Genomic DNA, 19,342 nt, shown 5'->3' on the forward strand with positions numbered 1-19,342 from the left:
TTGCCACCTTCTTCCTGTTCTTCAAGGCTAAAATTTAGAACTGGTGTTCATCTCCTAAAGCATGGAAAGTGCTGCTGTTGCTGACAGTAATGCCTGTAGCCAATGTCTTTCACTGCTTGCTTTTGTAAGACCTTGTTTTAGTTGCTCATGACTTTGCCAAACTCGCAGTTTACACTGAAATTTCCCATGCTGAGAGTCTGCCTCAGGCTGAATTTTTGGAAAGTGTCAGCAAAAAGGACTCAGCTGTTTCCAAGAACAAGATTAGGAGAAAACACATTGTTTTAGCCATCTCAAGTAAATTTTTCCAGCTGTTTTTTATGAGCTACAGTGCCTCCATACTTTGAAGACAGGACCTGAAATATATGCCCTTTGCAATCTCCAGGGAAATATACTTGAACTTGGAAACTTAGAGACACTGTACTTGTACCTCCAGTTTGTTCCAGTAATCTCCAGATTCCTCCTGCAGTGAGCATTAGTCATGTCCTCGGAGCTGCCTCCATGTGCAGACAGCACATATGACAACAGAGCAGCACCCAGAGACCTGGTGTGGTCGGCTCAGGGCTGCGTGGGCAGTGCTGGATGCTCTTCACAATTGCTCATCTGAGAGGCTGCTGTCACACCACAGCTGAGGCAGGGAGATTCTCGTTCTGACGGTGCTTTGCAAAGGAGCTGTACAGGAGAAGAAAGAGTACACGGCCAGCAGGGAGTTTGGTGCAGAGTTGTGGGGGGATTGTCTTTGTGACGAGCTGTATGAATATGCTCAGGGTGAGGGACTGGATGCGGCAGCTCTGGGGAAAGGAGCTGTAGAAGACAGCAGTGATTGGAAAGAGAAGGCAGAGGAAAAGGAAGTGGTGGGAAGGGTCAGGATTCAAAGTTACACAAGACCACAATACACAGAGGATGGGAAAGGAACAGCTGTCAATGGGGAAAGGAACAGAGGGAGGAAAGAGGGCAGAGAGGAACTGGAGCTTTGCCCAGGTTTCAAGATTCTTTGATGCCCCTGAGAACCTGAAACCCAGAGACAGAGCTCAACTGTTCCTCCTCTGTTCCTCCTCTGCTGCTGCTCCACATCAGCCATGAAAGCCTTCTGCTGCTGTCAGTGACCTGGTGGTAATCCAGAGGGCTGCCAGAGGAGCAGCGGGAGCCTAACTGTTGTGGTGATCCCTGTGAGGGTCTGATGAAACTCTGAGCTCCCTTCTGTCTTAAAGATGATAGGTTGGCTCTCCTTTATTTGAATTTGAGAAAGTGTAATTTTCAGATGAATTCTTCAAAGGGCGTAATGAAGGTGGCAGAATCACAGCATGCTGCTCAAGGCCAGGTATGCTGGGGCAATTTAACGTTGCTCTGGGTATATGCACAATATATATAACAACTTTGGAAAGCTAAACTTTGCAACCTTCCTATTCCATTATCCTGATGTTTAAGGCATAGAACATGCAGTTAGTAATCCAAGAATAACAGCACAGCAGCAATTATGATACTGCATTTTAATTACTACTGGCTTTCAGCTTCACACTTATTTGAACTTGGCCTGCTTTGTTCTTCGTAATAGAAATACAGTCTTGGTAAGTAATAATTTAGCTCTGTTTTCATAGAATATTTGTAAGGAAGAATTTAAGTAAGCCTCAAAAGAAAAGAATAGTTCAGAATGGAAAAAGTGAATCGGGTGTCTGTGACTTATGCAAGGCAGATTTCCAAGATCATTGAATTTCACTTCTAAGGTCAGTGCTCTGACCCTGGAGTTACAGCATTCTGTAACTGAGAATAAACAGGCACTCACTGAGTCAGTGGTGCACTGAACAGTAACAAGTAATAAGTGTAACCGCATATTTTCTTGAAAGTGCAATAATCTGAGTTATGGTTTATAGGAAAAGAAAGTAATTATTTTACAATTATGGCAGAAAAAGCATTTGTATGATAAAAACAAACAACTATTGTTTGTAAAACTGATAGAAAGGACATTTTTACAGCTAGTAAAAATGAACTTATTTTCCATTACTATGCACTTTGTTGGGTCATTTGGGCTCGTACAAAGTAGTAATAAATACTAAGTGAATAAAAACAGTGGCAATTTATATTGATTCATAAAAGTCTAATGACATAAGAAGCAAAGCACAGAGAAGACACAGCAAAAATGATGTTCCATATGCTGTAAACTCCAAGTAAGATGAAATCCTCAAATTTTATTTTAGTGAACACACTAGTAAAATGCTACCAACTATGCTACTCAATTTCCCGTTTTTCCCCTGAAGTAACAATATGCAAATAAATGTATTTCAGCAAAATACACCTGAAGTAGTTCCTTGTGCAATTAATACCTTTTCCTATAGATGTGCTTACATCTAGAAGCACATATATTGTTATAGCTAACAATAATAGTCATGTAGTTAACTATTATTGTGTAAGGAGATGGAGTAGGGATCTGTCTTATTTCTTTGCTTTCTTTTGACGTTGCTTTAAAGGAGGCATTTGTGTAATGCAGGAAATCACAGCTTCCTGAAACCAAATGGCAAAATCTCAGGGTTTAGGACTGTACCCAGAGTACTTTTTTTTTTTTTTTTTCTTTTTTCCCCAGAAAATTTGTTTTCCTTTCATCTTCTAAGTCTCTCTGAATTTCATTCAGTCCTTTTCTGAATTTCATTCTGTGTTTCTGAATTTCATTCTGTGTTTCGGAATTTCACTCTGTGTTCTTCATTTCTTTCTGAATTTCATTCAGTTCCTTTTTCCTTCCCTCTGGTTTTCAATGGACTTTTTTTTCCCCGAACCTCTTTTGAGTAAGACACAAGCCATATCCTATTTCAATTTGAATAGAAGTTTTGCAGTGTGCGAAAAAGAATAGTTCTGCTGTTATACTGTGCCAGTACAAATCTCTGCTCACTACACTCACAGTCACAAAGTCCCCTGCATTATAATAAGCCACCTCAGTTGTCATCCAGGTCACCACAGGCAGCTATCTCTGTTTGACAGAAGGAAGGGGAGAATTCCATCAATTTACATTTAAAATTTCATGTTGAAAAAAATCACCTTAGATTCCAGATCTTTTGGGTTAAATGCACGTGTAAAAATAAAATGAAAATGTAATGCTTACAAGTTTGTTTTTACCAGAAAGGAAATTTGTTTTGCAGTTAAATACAGATATGTGTAATTTTGTACATAAGTATGGTTGTCTTGGTGTTGTTAACATTGAAGAAGGTTGGGTATGACACATATAGACGTAACTTTTGTTGCTATGTTTCTGTCACTACTTTGGTAGAAAGATAAGCTATTAATACTAAGACTTAGCATGGGACATTAACATATTCTGGAGGCAAAACAAACACATTCTAACCAAACTCAATATAACTAAATTCTAAAATTCAACATGAATAGAAAGAGCGATATAAACAACACTGCGAAGAGCATCCTTTCTTCACAAATCTAATTTTAAAAATATAACACTTCACTATTCCTCCAAGGCTTCAACATATTTAAAAATAATACATTTAAAATTTAAGCTGGACCACTGAAACAAGCAAGCCACGATCCATATTGTTATTAGTGAATTCCACGATGGCACTATAAAATGAATTTACAACATATGGATAAGGGACCAGGAGGACCTCCTGGATATTTGAACTCTGTCCTTAAAATAATGAAGGAAAACTTGTTGACAACCATACATAAAGACAGGCACACAGTTTTGCTGCTGGTGGAAAGGTAATGAATTCCTAATAATGTGCTAAATGTATAATAAGCTCTTCTAAGCTGTTAGGCTGCAGAATCTCTTCACAGAGGGCTAATGCAAAAGAATGTTCTTGTCTAGATAGCAGAAAAAAGAATATTTTTATAAAGCCATTGGATGCCAGAAAGGCCTACATATATTAAAGATATATATTATCATCTTTGACATGACCTTGCCCCTTGAAATATTTCATATAACCAGTAATAGAATATTTTTTCTAAAATGTTTGCCAAGAATGTTTTAAATGAACCTATCACTGAGAGTCATGTACACATCTAAAAAGATTTGGGCTGCCATCCCAGAATTACATATGCCTGTAACAAATGCTTAAAAATTATATTCCTATATATGTGAACTTCATGGAAAAAGTATGAGCCTGCACTGGTTTCCATTACCCCTGGATTTCCATCTACACAAGATGGCCTGCCCACTCCAAAGTTCACAGAGAAAGCCCAACTGAAATATATACTACGTCCAGTTTACCCAAGGCTTTAGGTCCTCTGTCTACTTAAAGTATTATTTAGCCTCCTCTTATCTCCCAGTTTGAGATTCTGAAATGGAAGTGTCCTGCAGTCCTGTCACCAAATACAGCCATGAAAAGATGCCTCTCAGAAGCTGTTTGAAAGGAGCTCTGGGATCAAACAGTGCCCTTGTGAATCAGGGAGCAAGACAACCCAAAGACATTTTGGGGTCTTGGGCAGCCTGGGATGGGTGCTATGAGGAGACGGATGCTAAAGTATGGATTTCTGTCAGCATTTGTTAGCAGTCTGGCTGGGCTTTGGGGCTCTGAAGAACCACTGGCTGCCTGAGATGGTTCACTGCTGTGGCTCCGTGGAGCGTATCTGTTAGAGGATAATGTTATTGGTTGGGATAAAGATAAGTAGGATTTCCTCAAGATCTCAAATGAGCTACTGATTACTGACAGCTCCTGGGGAACCACCAGTTACCTAAAAGGAAAGCATTTTGCAGCCAGTACCCTCACTATTGATTTAGTCAGATATTCTGATTAATTTTGGTCTTGTAGCTTCCAACATAGTCATGTTTTTTTTCCTGCTGCATTGTCCTAACCAGTCATGTTCACATCAGCTAACTTGTGGTCAGTGGTATCTGAAAATTGCCACCCAACACATCAGATGAAGTAGCAGTACAGAGAGAGTCTTAAATCTTAGCACCTGTACTGTTGTGAAATCTGGGCAGCATGAGTAATCTGTCTTCTCGGAGGGAGAGTACTTCTCACCCAAGTTTGCCACTCGACTTTTTTGTTGCCGCTGGGATGGCTGCCTCTGATTCATATCTCATAGCGCATGGTGAAAGTGAAAAGGATTCTTACCCTTGGCCTTCCAAGGCTTTTATCTCCTTGAAGCCTCTTGTTAAAAGACTTGCTTAAAAATTTTGCGTGAAAAATGAATCATAATACAACACTACTTTGTCTTTCTGCATAACCTTTTGTCCAGTTTTGTACTCTGAAATTATTTAGCCTTGATACAAAGACCTCTAGAACAAATGAGTCAAATTCTGCATCAGTAAACCTTGTCAGCTTCAGAAATTTCCTTTTTTTTTTTTCCTGAGCCTATTCAGTGATGTCATTGACAGTACAGAAATTGCTGTAGACAAATTTGTATGAAAGAGATAGACGAATTGGGTATTATCTAAATAGCAATGATACTTTGAACCATGATGGGAAAAATAATGAAGTCATGTAAGGATGCCAGTGTTGAAAAAAGAGGCAAAAAGTCTGTAACTGAACAGTAAATGCAGTTCTGGTATTTTGTACAGGTAACAAAATTAATATTGCCGAGACTGTGAAAATTAACCTATTTTAGAGGCATTTCAAGAAGCCACAAGATGCGCTTCCAGCATTACATCTAGAATGTACAAAGCTGTACAAACAAGACAGTTTAAAGCAGACAGTGGGCCAAAGCCACCTGCATCCAAAGGCCATCACTGCTTCATTCCAGTGGGATTGTACAGCCTGCGTGAGAAGTAGTAGGCAGGGACAAGGTGAGGGAACCACTCAGCAGTGGACAACAGAAAATGGGAATTCACGGACCTGTCAGAGCAATGACACCATGTGTTGCACGTGGCATCAGCTAACATATTACTGACTGTATGGGCTTTTTCTCCCACTATGTGGGAGAAAAAAACCAGTGCCACTGGTGACTGAAGTGCAGCCCTAAATTTAAACTCAAGGCCCTCAGTCCATGCAGTTACAGCATCTCAGCATTGATACTAGCTCTAGCAATGGGCTAAGGGAGTAGTTTGACTTTGTGTGTTGTTCCTGGATTTACTCTGTAGTTTCTCCATTTCAGCAGAAGGACCGATGATCTGTCTTTGGGCAATGTCACAGGGAAATTCCTGCTGCCACCACAGCAGCAGTAGCAGCCCAGGAGAGATGAAGCACAACAAACCAATAGGTCAGGGAACAAGTAGCTCTCGAGGAACACGAGGTTCGGTTCAGTCCTTTAAGGCCTGCACAGATGATCAGGAGAAGGCTACGTGTGTGAACGATCATCATGAGGCAGAGAGGGGAAATGCCAATGGGAAGGCTGGGCATTAAGCTGAATCACTTGAAGAGATTAGGTTTGCAGAGCTTTCAGGCTCCTGCATGGAATTTGTAAACTGAAAGGTTCTTGCAGAGGGATGGTTTTAATTGCCTCTGGTGCCTTGTTTAAATCTCAGGACGAGATGTCTGCAAGCTTTTTGTGTAGACCTGATTCTACCATATACAAGCCCACAGGAACTTCAGAAAAATCCCAGCTGTCGCTGCTCTGGGGGATTTATCTTAGGAAACGTGCTTCCATAGTAACAATCACCAACACAGATCACAAGTCTGCACCTTTTATTTTTAGACTCTTATTATTAAGGTCCTGGTGTTGAGGATAGCATCGAGTGAGAAACAGGAAAACATGCCCTTGATATTTTTCCAAGCAGTTCCATTGTCACAGACCTATTCCCTTCACTGCCAGGAGGCAGACGGGTTGTTACAATAACTCCTTACTCACTCTGGCTATTTTCTTCTCTTAGGAAAAATATTTATCCCTAAAGAAAAGCCCATAGAAACTCGTACAGAAGAGAAAGTGACCCTGGATCCGGAACTAGAAGAAGCCCTGGCCAGCGCCTCAGACACTGAGCTCTACGACCTTGCAGGTTAGATTACGTGCAGGTGTGAGCCCCCGCAGGTCCGGGCCTCCCCCGCCACACCTCCCACCAGGAGTGTCCCACCGTCACGTGCCAGGTACCTGTGGTGTCACCGCCCCTGAGCACTTCAGGCATAACTCAGTACCTGTGGCATTTCTCAGACCTCTCTCTGGTCTGTTTCTAATTGGTGTGGCTGGCAAGGAGAGAAAACAAGGCAGCTAATGTGGTATGGGGAAGGGAAGGGTCAACAGGGTGCAGGCTGCAGGCTGGGGCATTTCCAGTGTTGGAGACCACTGATGTTACTGCATGCTGACGTGCATGCTCCGCGCTTCAGCGCTCTAATCCATGCAAAAACTTTGGTGGGGAAGTTTCAACTCCATTGACATTTTTCTGTTTTTCTTTAGGAATTCTAAATGAAATATTTCAATATATCCCATTAATCTGAATCTGGTTTGGAACAACAGTAAACTCAAAACTCTTGTAACTACTCCATTGTCCCATTAAAGGACACGATCTTGGCATTATCTTCTGTAATTCTTGGCTACACCACACATTTCTGGATGCATTAGGCTTGTGTCTGACTGAAGTGTGGTGTATTGCAGGAATCACAGGGTTACAATACAGCTGGCACCTCACACGAAGTCTGAAGTTCACAGCATCAAGTTCCAAGTGCTGCTGAGCTTTGGCTGGGAGCCAGCCATTCAGGACTGAGTTTGTAGGTATCAAAGTCTAATTAAAACCAGGAACACACCTACTGCCCGGAGTTCCAAAACCAGTCTGTAACAACAACTGTCAGTGCTTACAGAACAAAGAATACTGTTCATAACAAAAACATGACAATAAATGTAAAAATCTGCGTTAAGTTAATAACCTCTAACTCATACATGATCCTGTAGCAAAAAGTCCGACCAGACAATTTATGGGAGAAATACCAGCAAACAGCACAATTTATTCTCTGACACTGGGGAAGTTCTTTTGCACAGAACACAATTTGTCTGAAGCTTCTTTTATGGAATTTTGGTTTCTTTTGTCATTTCTCTCATAGTAGCTTACTGTTTATTTTAAAGTGCTGGAATATATTCTTCCCAAGTGTGTTAGCATCTATAAGCTTCTGTAAGAACCCCCAGCACGAACACCAATTTATTAAGCTAACCACATGTAAAGCCAGAATCTTCCCCGATGTGCCAAACAGTACAATGAGGAGCAATAAGAAACTCAGGCTGTACATTACTGAAAAATATCATTAGTGGTGTTAGCAGTGAAGCAAGCTACCCAAAGAGATTGTGGGATTTCCATTACTGGATGCTTTCAGGATGCAGCTAGACAAAGCCACAGCTGACCTGGTTAGTGCTGGCAGCATGCCTGCTTGCAGTGGAAGCCGGACAAGGTGACCCCCACAGCTCCTTCCAGCTGGCATTTCCCTGGCCTGCATACTACCCACAAGCACCAGGCAGAGTTCAAGTTTTATACGGGGTTTCTTTATCTGGGGAACAGATACTTGTCTGCAATCTTTGTTCCTGCCATTAACATGGTATCCTGTTCTGCTATTTACACATTTATAGCTGTTCTTGGAGTGCACAACATGGTCAACAACCCTAAATTTGATGAAGGAGGAGCCCGCAGTAAAGATGGAAAAGAAATTGTGAGAAGTAAGCAAACATTTATTTTGTGGGCTATACATCAATCTTTTAGACACCTACAGGTTGGGTGTATTGGTTTAATTAAGCAATAATTAAGTAATGCAACTTGGCTTTACTTTGATTGACCTAATTAATCATAAGGGGGAGTTCTTTATAGGAAATACAATCTTAGAATTATTTATCTATAATGACAGCAGTACTATGCAGGGAAATGATTCCTAAGGAGCTTTGTTTTGCTGGGGAGCAAAATCTGGCTCTGCAGAGCTGTTTGAAAGGATGGGAGTATTTAAGAAGCCAAGACATATTTTTATTCCACTTCATTTTAGGCAGCAGGCAGAAAATAGTGAGCTGTAGGTAAGAGATGGCCAGAGCACAGGTCATGCTGTCTCACCCTGAGTACACACATTTACACAAGTGAAGAACAACTGCTAAGCACTGGGCTCGAACCTGGCAGTCACATCTCTGGCCAGAATCATCACATCTCGCTGCAGCCAGTGGCACAAACTGCAGGAAGGTGTTCCTGCCCTGGCTGTTCTCTCGGATCTACTTCTCCCTCCTATTAATTCTGTGCAGCCTTTGTAAACATCTGTTATGTGCCTCCATAGGTACGGGAAGTGTAATCAGTTGGGAAATCCCCCCCAGCAGAAAGAACTGTAGTTATTAAATACAGAAATGTGTACAACTAAATAAAGTAGACCTTGGTGTATCAGACCTTTGCTCAACAACTGGCGGGGGTGAGGGGTAAATCTGCACTCCAAGTTTTGCTTGTCATAGGCTTAAGAGCTGCCAAGCCTTGATCAGGGCTCCTCAAGCTCTGGGATACCAAGTAGGGTAGCTTTGCTTTTTGAGACAAAATTGTGGAATGCCCTTTACTGAGGAAATGGTACTCAAAAGTGTTTTCTTCTTGCAAGGCCATGAGAACAGCAAGTGTCTTGCCAAGGACTTTTGTTTCCATCCATCGTTGCTTAAAAGGAGGTGGGAAAGTAGACAGGACACTGTGCCACTTTGTCACTTCATTTTTCTCAGGCTTAAGACACCCTGCAAGCTCCCTAGTGGGGCCCTGTGCAAGCTGCCATCTATCTTGTAACAGGCAGCTGCATACATTACTAATCCACATAGATTTCAAATTATTTTAGTTGCACAGAGTCACAATGTCAGCTATGTGAGTCAGCTAAACTATGCTCCAAGAGCAGCCTTAACAACCAGAAAATGGCCCTGCCACATCACTTTATTCTGTGGTCCAAAAGCAATGCCCCCCTTGGCCCAGTGACACGTGACAGGACAAGATGGAGACGCAGCTCAGAAGTTGCCCACCAACGTGGCAAAACAGCACCATGATTAAAGAAACAAGGTAAAACTCCTGGGAACAACAAGAAGTAGAAAATGAAGACTACTGCTGACTGTAGACTGAGAGCAATGTGCTGCCTAGCCCGAGGATGGGGGCCAGTCTGTCCCCAGCTTCCAGCTGGGTGTCACTACCAAAGCCACGCTGCTGGTTTTTCTTTACTTCCCTTCCTTGAACCGAAGGTGCAACAAACTCTCTAAGTATGTTGTACCTCTAGTTTTTGACTTCCTAATCCCTAGGAAGGCTGGAGTGTTAGTCAGGCATACGCAAGATCTCTCAGGGAAATGGTAAAAATAAAAATAAATAAAAATGAGTTAAAAGGGAGTGAAGTGAAAACCAGCTCAAGGTTTGTGTATGACTTCATCTCTTCTAAGTTCTAAAAAAATTTGGTTTTGTTTTGGCCCACGATATGGGATGAACTTTGCACTGAACAGAAATGCATACTACATTGATCTGTCTGTGACAGAATGAACATACTTTTGGCCAGTGACAGATTGCTTTCTTGCCTCTAGAGGCTTGGGTGGTCAGCAGTTATAAATTAATCCCCACAACTATATGCCTGGGAATTCGAAGTACTAATTGTGTTCTAAACTATGATTTTTATGCATTTCTAAGAATATTTACAGCTCACAGCTGCCAGCAGTCAAAGTAGTATCTCTTTGGAGCACGAATACCCAATGACTTCATATATCTTGGTGCTGGCAGACAGGCTTGCTTTTCATACTTTGATAGTTTTATTATTTAAAAAGTGCAGATGTTGCAATTTTACAAGAGCTAATTGCATTTATAGTAAGGCTGATAGCATCGGGCTAGAGAAGGGAACGGAGGGGCCTCCTCACCACCATCTGTTCAGTTAGCACAGGCTATCTGGAGGTGCAGAGAAGTCTTCTCGCTAATGCAATGACTGTGTTCTAAGCACACCTTCCTTTACAGGTGTCAGAGTGAGAACAAAGCAGCCCTTGCTGTATATTACATCCTATACCTTAAAAGCTGGTTTGGCTCTAATTGTGCTGGGACTTTTGTACCTGAAGGAGGAAACTGCCCGTAATGATACCTCCCGGCTACTGCAGCTGCAGCCTCTGGGTGCTCAAAGGGGCAAGGGGCAAGGCTGGGATGCATGGCTAAGGCTCCTCTCCCAAGTTCTGGGGTTCATGTAAACCCTTTCTTGAGCACAGACCTAAATGACAGCTGAAGAGCCAGACTTACTGATCCTGCCTGTTCCTTATGTCAACATTTAATGAGCTCTTGTGTTGCAGATGTGGTCAAAGGTGAAAAGGTCAAGCCCATTTTTGAGGAGCCACCTAATCCCACCAACGTGGAAGCAAGTTTACAAAGGATAAAAGCAAATGATCCTAGTCTCACGGAAATTAACCTGAACAACATAAAGGTAGATTCTGTGGTTTCATTTACATCCTCATAGAAGGGTTTATTCAAATATTTCCAACCCCCTTTTAGCTTTACTTTTTTTTTTTTTTTTTTTTTTTTTTCTCTCTGTACTGCACAGAAAAAGCAGGACATATAGGAGAGGGCAGTGGAGGGAGTTGTTTGAAGGGCTCCAAGGTCATCAATGCTTGATATTGAATCAGATACCAATTAAAAGCCCAAGGGGTGACTGCTGGCTGCCTTTCTTTAGCAGCTCATAAAGCAAGAGATCTCATGGGCACCATACAATCATCACTGCCCTAATTCAATTAGCCCACACATGCAAATGGAGGAGGAGCTGGGATGCAGAGCCTCTGAACCACTAGCAGCAAAATTGGAAAGCAGCTCAGAAATGGGTCACGTGCTGGCATTGGCCTGACCCAGTTAAAGGCACTGCTGACAAAGCTGCCTAGTGCTGGTGGCCGCCTGGGCTCAGAGTGCTGCTCGGAGCACTGCGAGCCGTCTGTGCTGGGGCACTCGTGAAGGCACTGGGGATGGGTCAGTTGCATAGCCTGTGGCTACTGATCAATCAGTTTGCTAACAATTAAAACCGGTGTCGCATGTTGTGACCAGCTTTCCTAATTACTGGATTTATCTTCTGAATACAGAACATCCCTATTCCAACACTGAAAGAATTTGCAAAAGCTTTGGAAAGCAACACACATGTGAAGACATTCAGCCTTGCAGCTACTCGAAGCAATGACCCCGTAGCTATAGTAAGTTAAATGCTGTTTGGAAAACAATGTTCAAGTAGGTCAATGTATGCTTTAGGATGCATCTGTCGTTTCCCTTGCAGAATTTCCCTGATACTATGCATGATGGAACTGCAATCTATTTTCATCTATCTCTGTTCTTCTGAGCCTATATGTATTTTATTTCTTTGTAGGTACTAAACCGCGTTTTACAGATTCTGTCATTTCCTAAAGCTTTTAGGAAGTTGATCTCATTCCCTTTTTTTGACCCCTCAGGCATTTGCAGATATGCTGAAAGTGAACAAAACACTGAAGAGTCTGAATGTAGAATCCAATTTCATCACTGGGACCGGTATTTTGGCACTGATTGATGCACTGAAGGAGAACGAATCCCTGACAGAGATCAAAATTGACAACCAGGTAACGAGAGCGTGGAACTGCTGTCCCTTTTTGTCTCTCTTCTGTACAGATTCCTAGAGGGTTTGCCTAGAGGGCTATGGCAAAGTCAAGGTAGCCTCTGTGGCTCGGTCATTCTGCAGCTTATGTCCCATGCAATGAAATCATGGAAAACATCCAAATAAAAGTGGTCAAAGCTAAACATAAAACCCAGAGCAAATGTGCGGAGGTGGCGAGAGGGATTCTCTTTGTAGTTTGATCACAGTACTGAAATATTACCACTTCTCTCTCATTTGAGAGCAAATCTTTTCTTTTCTTTTGGGGACATTTCACCATGTCACCAACAGAGGCAGCAGCTGGGGACAGCTGTAGAGATGGAGATTGCCAAGATGCTGGAGGAGAACTCCAAGATTCTCAAGTTTGGGTACCAGTTCACAAAGCAGGGCCCAAGAACCAGGGTAGCAGCGGCGATCACTAAAAACAATGATCTAGGTAAGATACTATTACATCCACTCATCAGCTGTTCTGGTGAGCCAAGCTCAAGACACAACTCTTCCTGTCTGTATTCAAGGCTCAATGTTAACTTTTCAACATCCAATCTGCCCTGTGTGAGGGGTGATGCATAGCTCCATAAGCTATGTAGGACAGGACAGCAAAGATCTTACTGTGATTAAGAGCTACTATCCTTCTCCCACTACTGCTGGGAAGGGGGGGCCTGCAGCCTTTTCCGTGGAGCACCCTGGATTCCCAGCTGCCCCATCAGCTCTTCTGGCCAGTCAGTGCAGAGAGCCAAACCCATCCTGTTTGCTCAGGGAACACCCTGGTCCTCGCCTCTTTGCCCTGACCACAACAGAGCATGCCTGGCCAACCGAGGGAGCAAGGACGACTTGCCTGACTGCCTAATTGCAGGCATGGACAGGAAAGCTTTGCACATTTTACCTGAGTGCGGTGTGCTCGGCCCTGTGTGCCTGATACACAGCACAGGGAGGAGATGACTAGGCAGTACCAGTTCATGGAAAAATAAAGAAATACAATAAACTCTACAAAGTAGAATTGATTGATAACACCAAATCATGATGCCTTTGGTTGGGTTTTTCTCAGTGAAAACTAAGATAAAAATTGAACTGAAACCCACTTCTTTAATGCATAACATTATGTTTTAGCAGTTTCCATGATAAACTTTTGTTCCTGAAACTATTAGCTTTTGTAGAACAGTGTTTAAAACATCCCACCAACAAATAGAGAAAGACATTTTTTTCCACTATTTAATTGACTGACATTAGACATACCTCCTGTATCTAATCTTCATTTTCCTGGTTTTGTATTGTATGGTTTTATTCAAGATTTAGCAGGGCAGAACACTTTGAAAAAAGCAACAAAACACTGAAAGACACAAACAACTGATTATATGATGAAGACTTTGGAGTAGTATGATCTGTTTGCCAAGAAAACACTCTGAAATAAACCTTCTGATAGCAAAGTAACAGGATTTTTGTAGTTGTACATGTATACTGTTGCTATTGACTATTGTAGTGAAAAGTGTTCATTCATCTAGTTTTACTGCTTTTGTTCTTTACTAAAACACTTTAATATCAGAAAACAGGACATGACAGTTTGATGCAACACCAGCTTGCATCACATGAACAGGAGACCCTCGCTAATCTTATCTGTCCAAGTCAGAGGAGACTCAATGCATTTTTACTAGAGTACAGAGCAGCAAATGCTGCCTAGCCACACCTGCTCTATACCAGCTGTAATCTACTTTAAGTGCTGTAAACATTCACAGGGGTCTTCTTGCCAAAATAATCCTGTCCATAACACAAAGCTTATCTCAGTTTTCTTTGCTAAATGGCAATTTAACCCTACTCTGTTTCTAGTAAGAATCTAGAGTTACTTAAGGTACTATTTGATGGCTGATGTGATCACAGCATGTGAAGTTTAAACACACACTTTAAGGTCCAGTATGATATTTTTCTCATTGCCAGGACTCACCGATACCGTCACTTCAAATTATTTTGTAAGAGATTATGAGTGTTGCTTACGTACAACAGAGACCCCTGCAATTAACAAAGTTATTCATTTTTGGTGCCTAATGCTTAAGTAATCCAGAGCACTGCCATGCAGACCAGAGCAGACCAGTATCAACTTGGTTGGAGCACAGTGGTTGGAACACAGTGGCTTTAATGAGGGCACTAAAACTGTAATAAAAATCTAAATGGAGCCACTGGGAGGAAGCACTGGAAATGGTGAATTCTCCATCATCTAAAAGTTCTCCATCAGAATCTGATTTTCATAGAGAAGTTATTGATTTGAACACTTGGTGAAATCCTACAGTCTAGAAAAGTCCAGTTTAGATAGCATTTCTTTGTTTAGCAATAAGATCTGTTAATTATGGCATTTATGGACATAATATGGCGGGGTATTTGTTAGAAACTCCTTCGTTCTTATGCACATTAGAGGGAAGAGTGTGTCACTGAGAAAAGCACTCGTGTTCTCAGGAAAGCCACACTGACTGCTCTTTTCTTGTTTTATTGGCCCAGTTCGCAAGAAGCGAGTGGAGGCAGAGCGGCAGTAGCCACGCCACGGCCGATGCAAGGCAAGACCGGAGCCTGCCAGCAGCTGCACTCTCAGAGCGTTCACTGGTCAGAAGGCAAGACACTGGAAAACCATTGCAATGGGAGTTGCTTGTTTCTGTTAACATCTCCTCTTAACCTTGAAAATGCAGCCTGATCACTTTTAACTTCCATAGTTCATTTAATTCTTGTGAAAGATTCATAGTTGGTTTTAATTTAATGAAAGTTTCACGATATCTGAAACCAATATGCAGAATCTTAACTGTGTTACTGAGCATAACGTATAGTGGCATTGACCCTTACTTTAGACACTTTCACGTGTTAAGATATGATCTCATGTATGGATAAGGTTATCCTCTGCTGAAAATAGAAACTTTAGGGCCAAGTCCTGCAATGCCTTATGTTTGCAAATAATCAATCCTTACTTCTGTGTGTACAGTCCTGCTGAACCGAATCCTGCAACGGGATGCTCCTAGGAGTAGATCTAGTAACGCCACCACAGGTGTGTGGGGTCTTACCCCACGCCCCTCTCCTGCAGCAGGACCCAGGCAGGGGAACGGCACTGCACAGCACCCTGCTGCGGGGCTCCAAGCGTCCCGGTCTGAGTGCAGGATCACACTGAGGTGTACCAACGTTGTCAAAGCGTACTTGTTTACATAAGCTTAGGTGGATCGTTTTGCAATGTTACACTGGCATTTGCTATCTTTACCCCAGAGAGTAAAGGAGTAAAGTAATGGTAGTGCTGCCAATCCTAGATACTTTGAATGTTAGATGTTTTTTTTGTTTGTTTTTTGCTAGGCCAACAGTTTTTTTTTTTTTTACTAGAATGCACAGTTTACAGCTATTAATCTAAACAAGTATTCTACACGATATTTGTTTTGCATTGAGCCATGTGTTTGACCTTTTTTTAGTTGTTATTTATGTACATTTGTTAGTATTATAGAACTGTTCTCAGGACCTTTTAGATGAAGGTTAATTAAATAGTTAATCCTGGACAGCAGCTGTGCCACCAGGAAAAAACATGAAGAGGGTAGTTGGACCAACTGCAGAACTTTATTTATAGGCTTCAGTCAGGTATTTGTATTAGTGCTTCGCTAAGTAAGGGCAGTTTTAAGCATAGGCACAAACGCTTTGCTAAATCAGGCCTTAACTCAGATGCTGTACAAATTCTTAACCCCATGGAAAGCACTTGTGAAGCAGTGGCTAACCCCAACCTGCAACAGCATCAACATTTTAGTAAGAATTAAGTCTGATGTTTTGCTTTGTTCTCTACCACTGTTTTAACACTGCCAACAGTTGCCTCTGACAAACAGCCAGGGGTTCATTTTGGCTGTCTGTAAGAACCCTGGGAAGCTAAGGGAGACTTGGGTTAGGCATCTTGTTGACTCCAACGCTTGCAGAAAACCTCCAGGCATCAGGAGACCCCAGCATGGGTTTGGCTGCACAGAGCTGGAGTGCAAGCTAAAGGGATGCACTCTCCCTCTGTGCCTTTTTCATGGAAATTAGTAGGTCCGAGGCAAGGCTCTTCCTGTAGGATACTTGGGGGGGGGTCCACAATGACTAATATACACTTCAATCCCACCTAAACTAATTTGCTGAAGTAGGCTGCTGTGTTGGAATCTGAAGCACAGTATACACAGCTGACTTCCCTGGAGAGCTCCTAGTCTTTACGGTTTCCATCTCTCCTTCCCTTCCTCAGAAAAAGGCCGAAACCTTTGCTTTGCAAGTAAAAAACGTAACACAGGTGAGTCTTGCTGAAATTTTCCCTGGATCCATGCAGGATTTGTTGTGGAAAAAGTCAGATATTCCGTTAAAAATAGCAAGTTCTGTAACACAGTCATAACTCTGCATGGTCTTAAATAAGCAGCCCTTAAAAAACAAGTGGATTAGCATGGTGATACTGGGCTTTGCAGTAAGAGTCCTCATCCCCAGAGCCAAAAGATTTTGGTTGCTGACAGACCTCAGTGATTAGAATCACACTGTTCCTATTTCCTTCTTTTATTTTGTTCTAACTAAGGGAATTCCAACTATCATTTTTTTAAAATGTATTTTAATTTTTTTATTGGTAACTTTTTTTTAAGGATGGTACATTTATGCGTGCAAGGGAAACAAGTGCAATCCATTTCTAGTCTTAATTGCCATTTCAAGCGTTGGTGTTTGCATGCAGCCGTTCTGTAAGGACGGACTGGCCTGGCTGCTTCTCCATGTCTGCAGCATGCCGTACTGTGTAGCTTTGCTCTGAGCCACGCAGGTGCTCGCACCGTCAGGCAGCTCCGTTCCTGCCAGCTACAGTTTGTGTCATGGACCAAGGGAACCGCTCGGGAAGGCCAAGCGGCCGCCTCCTTCCCTTCACCTGCCATGCTCTTTGCACAGGCACGTCGCCTCTGCGGGGAGGACTCTCAGGCACTCGAGCACCATCTCCAATACCAGCCCCAGCAGGCACCAGCAGGCAGCACCCGGAGCCACGCAGCTCTCAGCGGGGCCCTGGCTCCTTCCAGCACGTGAGCAGAACTGGTGGCGCCTGGCCCTTTCTTCCAGGCAGCCTCTGCCAGCCTCTGCCCCTCTCTCAGTGACTGGGGACATCTGTCCTGCCTCTCTGTATGCTCCACACAAAGGCTTGGTCAGCCTCTGGCCTTGAGCATCACAAATGATGCAATGATAAAAGGATCTGTTTGATACAACAGCACACGATGGTGATGCTTGAAGGCAGATTTCTGTATTTATAGGGTGATTTAGCTGGTTAAATCCCTGCAAGTAACAGGAAGCGGGGCAGGATGTGACTAGTCCCTTTTAGTGCTACACTTTCATCTAGCATACTTCACCCTGAATGGGGGACAGGGAGAGCAAACCTTCAGGAGTAACTTTGTCTACTTTTGCACATTGCTTCTCGTGTCGACAGCTTCAGTTTGGTTTCTATTTTTTATACATTTTTTTCATGGAAAAGCTCAACTTTGTTCGTGTCCTAACATGTATGTGACTGGTAGCGTGCACTAAAGACTGTGTGGTGTACATGTTAAACTCTAGGTGAAGATGTTATCGCTGGAACATAAGTAACTGCATGCGCACACCGTGGTGCATATTACTCAAGAGGAAGGGAATTACCACGCTATGTAACAGTGACTCCCCAACATCGTGGTTTTTCTAAATAAATATTCATAAAGAATTGAGCTTTTGCAATTTCTTGTGGTTTTGTGCCTTGAATCAGACCTCCCTCAATGCTCTGACATCAGATTAGGCTGGTCCTTCCAGTGCAGCTCCTGCAGCTCCCACATGGCTTGATCTTCTGTCGGGCTTCCCCTTCCCTCCCCACCCCGTCACGCACACTAGATCTTGGAGCCATCCCAGAGACTGTTGAATAGGTCTTCACAAATAATCTCTGTTACAGGTGAACGTCTCAGCCAAGAAGCTTTTACTACGTCTGCATTGCCATTACAGTGATTGCCATTTACAATCAAAAGCAATCAACAGAAGCTATTTCCAGCAGTCAGTGGGATACCAGCATGTTATCCTTCACAGAGATACATCACCTTCTTGCATTCTTCAGCTATCCTCTCTCTATTCTTAAAAACCGTCCCTTGTAATAATGCCAACTGTACCTTTGGTTGTTTGGAAACCCTGCACAGATCACCTCCCAGCTGCAAGAGGATCAGAGAATGGTCTGGGTAGGAAAGGACCTTAAAGATCATCTAATTCCACCGCTCTGCCACGGGCAGGGACAGAAGCAGTAAAGAAGTGTGCACCTCATCCTGGCTGGGCAATAGTAACTGAGTGTAAACACCCACCTCCGATTTCCATATCTGTGGCTTCCCAGAAAGGCCAATTTTTTGCTTTCAACCCTTCCCTCCTAGCAGGTTCACATTTCCTCCCATCTGCTGACTAAACAAAAGGCACAAAGAAACAAAACATCTTCCCTGCCCAAAGACCACCTTTATTTATGTCATTGCTTTAACTCTGAAATATCACAGTATCTTTCTACTTTGCTCTTGCATGCCAAGAAAAAAAAATAAAAATAAAAAAGGGATGAGACTCAAAGAAAATGAGGAAATATCTCAGTGAGAAAATACACATCTGTGTCCCAGGATGTGGTTCTGTAGGGATTTGTAGGGCCTAACATCAGAGGGAGTGCTCATGGGAACTATGTAGGAAAATTCCCAGCTCTTCAATTATAACAGAATCAGAGAATACAGCTGCAGAGTCACTCATAAGGTCACACACTCCGGTTCCCATCTCCAAGATAGGATTTTATTTCTACAGGCATCATAGCTTTTGCAAAGAGAAAAGGGTTCTTCACAAACTGGATTTGGTCCTGCATCATTCTTTACACGGGTTGTGCTGAAGTCCCTTGCAGTTTTGGCCACAAATGCAATCTATGTCAGGGAACACAAATATTCTGTTCCACCTTCTCACTCTGAACA

General features: G+C 42.6%; 1 protein-coding gene across 4 annotated transcripts in view; it reads left to right on the plus strand.

Moving 5' to 3' along the window:
- The window catches only part of LOC311442622 (tropomodulin-2), a 34,338-nt gene extending 16,244 nt beyond the window's left edge, over window positions 1–18,094 (plus strand). For all 4 annotated transcript variants that reach the window (XM_084532044.1, XM_084532046.1, XM_084532043.1 and 1 more), the window contains exons 4-10: window positions 6,746–6,868; window positions 8,422–8,508; window positions 11,101–11,231; window positions 11,875–11,982; window positions 12,235–12,378; window positions 12,702–12,846; window positions 14,895–18,094. In XM_084532044.1, the coding sequence (XP_084388170.1) occupies window positions 6,746–6,868; window positions 8,422–8,508; window positions 11,101–11,231; window positions 11,875–11,982; window positions 12,235–12,378; window positions 12,702–12,846; window positions 14,895–14,929 (773 nt within the window). In that variant the 3' untranslated portion in view covers window positions 14,930–18,094. The remainder of the gene's footprint in view (window positions 1–6,745; window positions 6,869–8,421; window positions 8,509–11,100; window positions 11,232–11,874; window positions 11,983–12,234; window positions 12,379–12,701; window positions 12,847–14,894) is intronic.
- The last annotated feature ends 1,248 nt before the right edge of the window (window positions 18,095–19,342 follow it).

This window comes from Aythya ferina, assembly GCF_964211825.1.
Source record: "Aythya ferina genome assembly, chromosome: 11".
NCBI classification, from domain to species: Eukaryota; Metazoa; Chordata; class Aves; order Anseriformes; family Anatidae; genus Aythya; species Aythya ferina.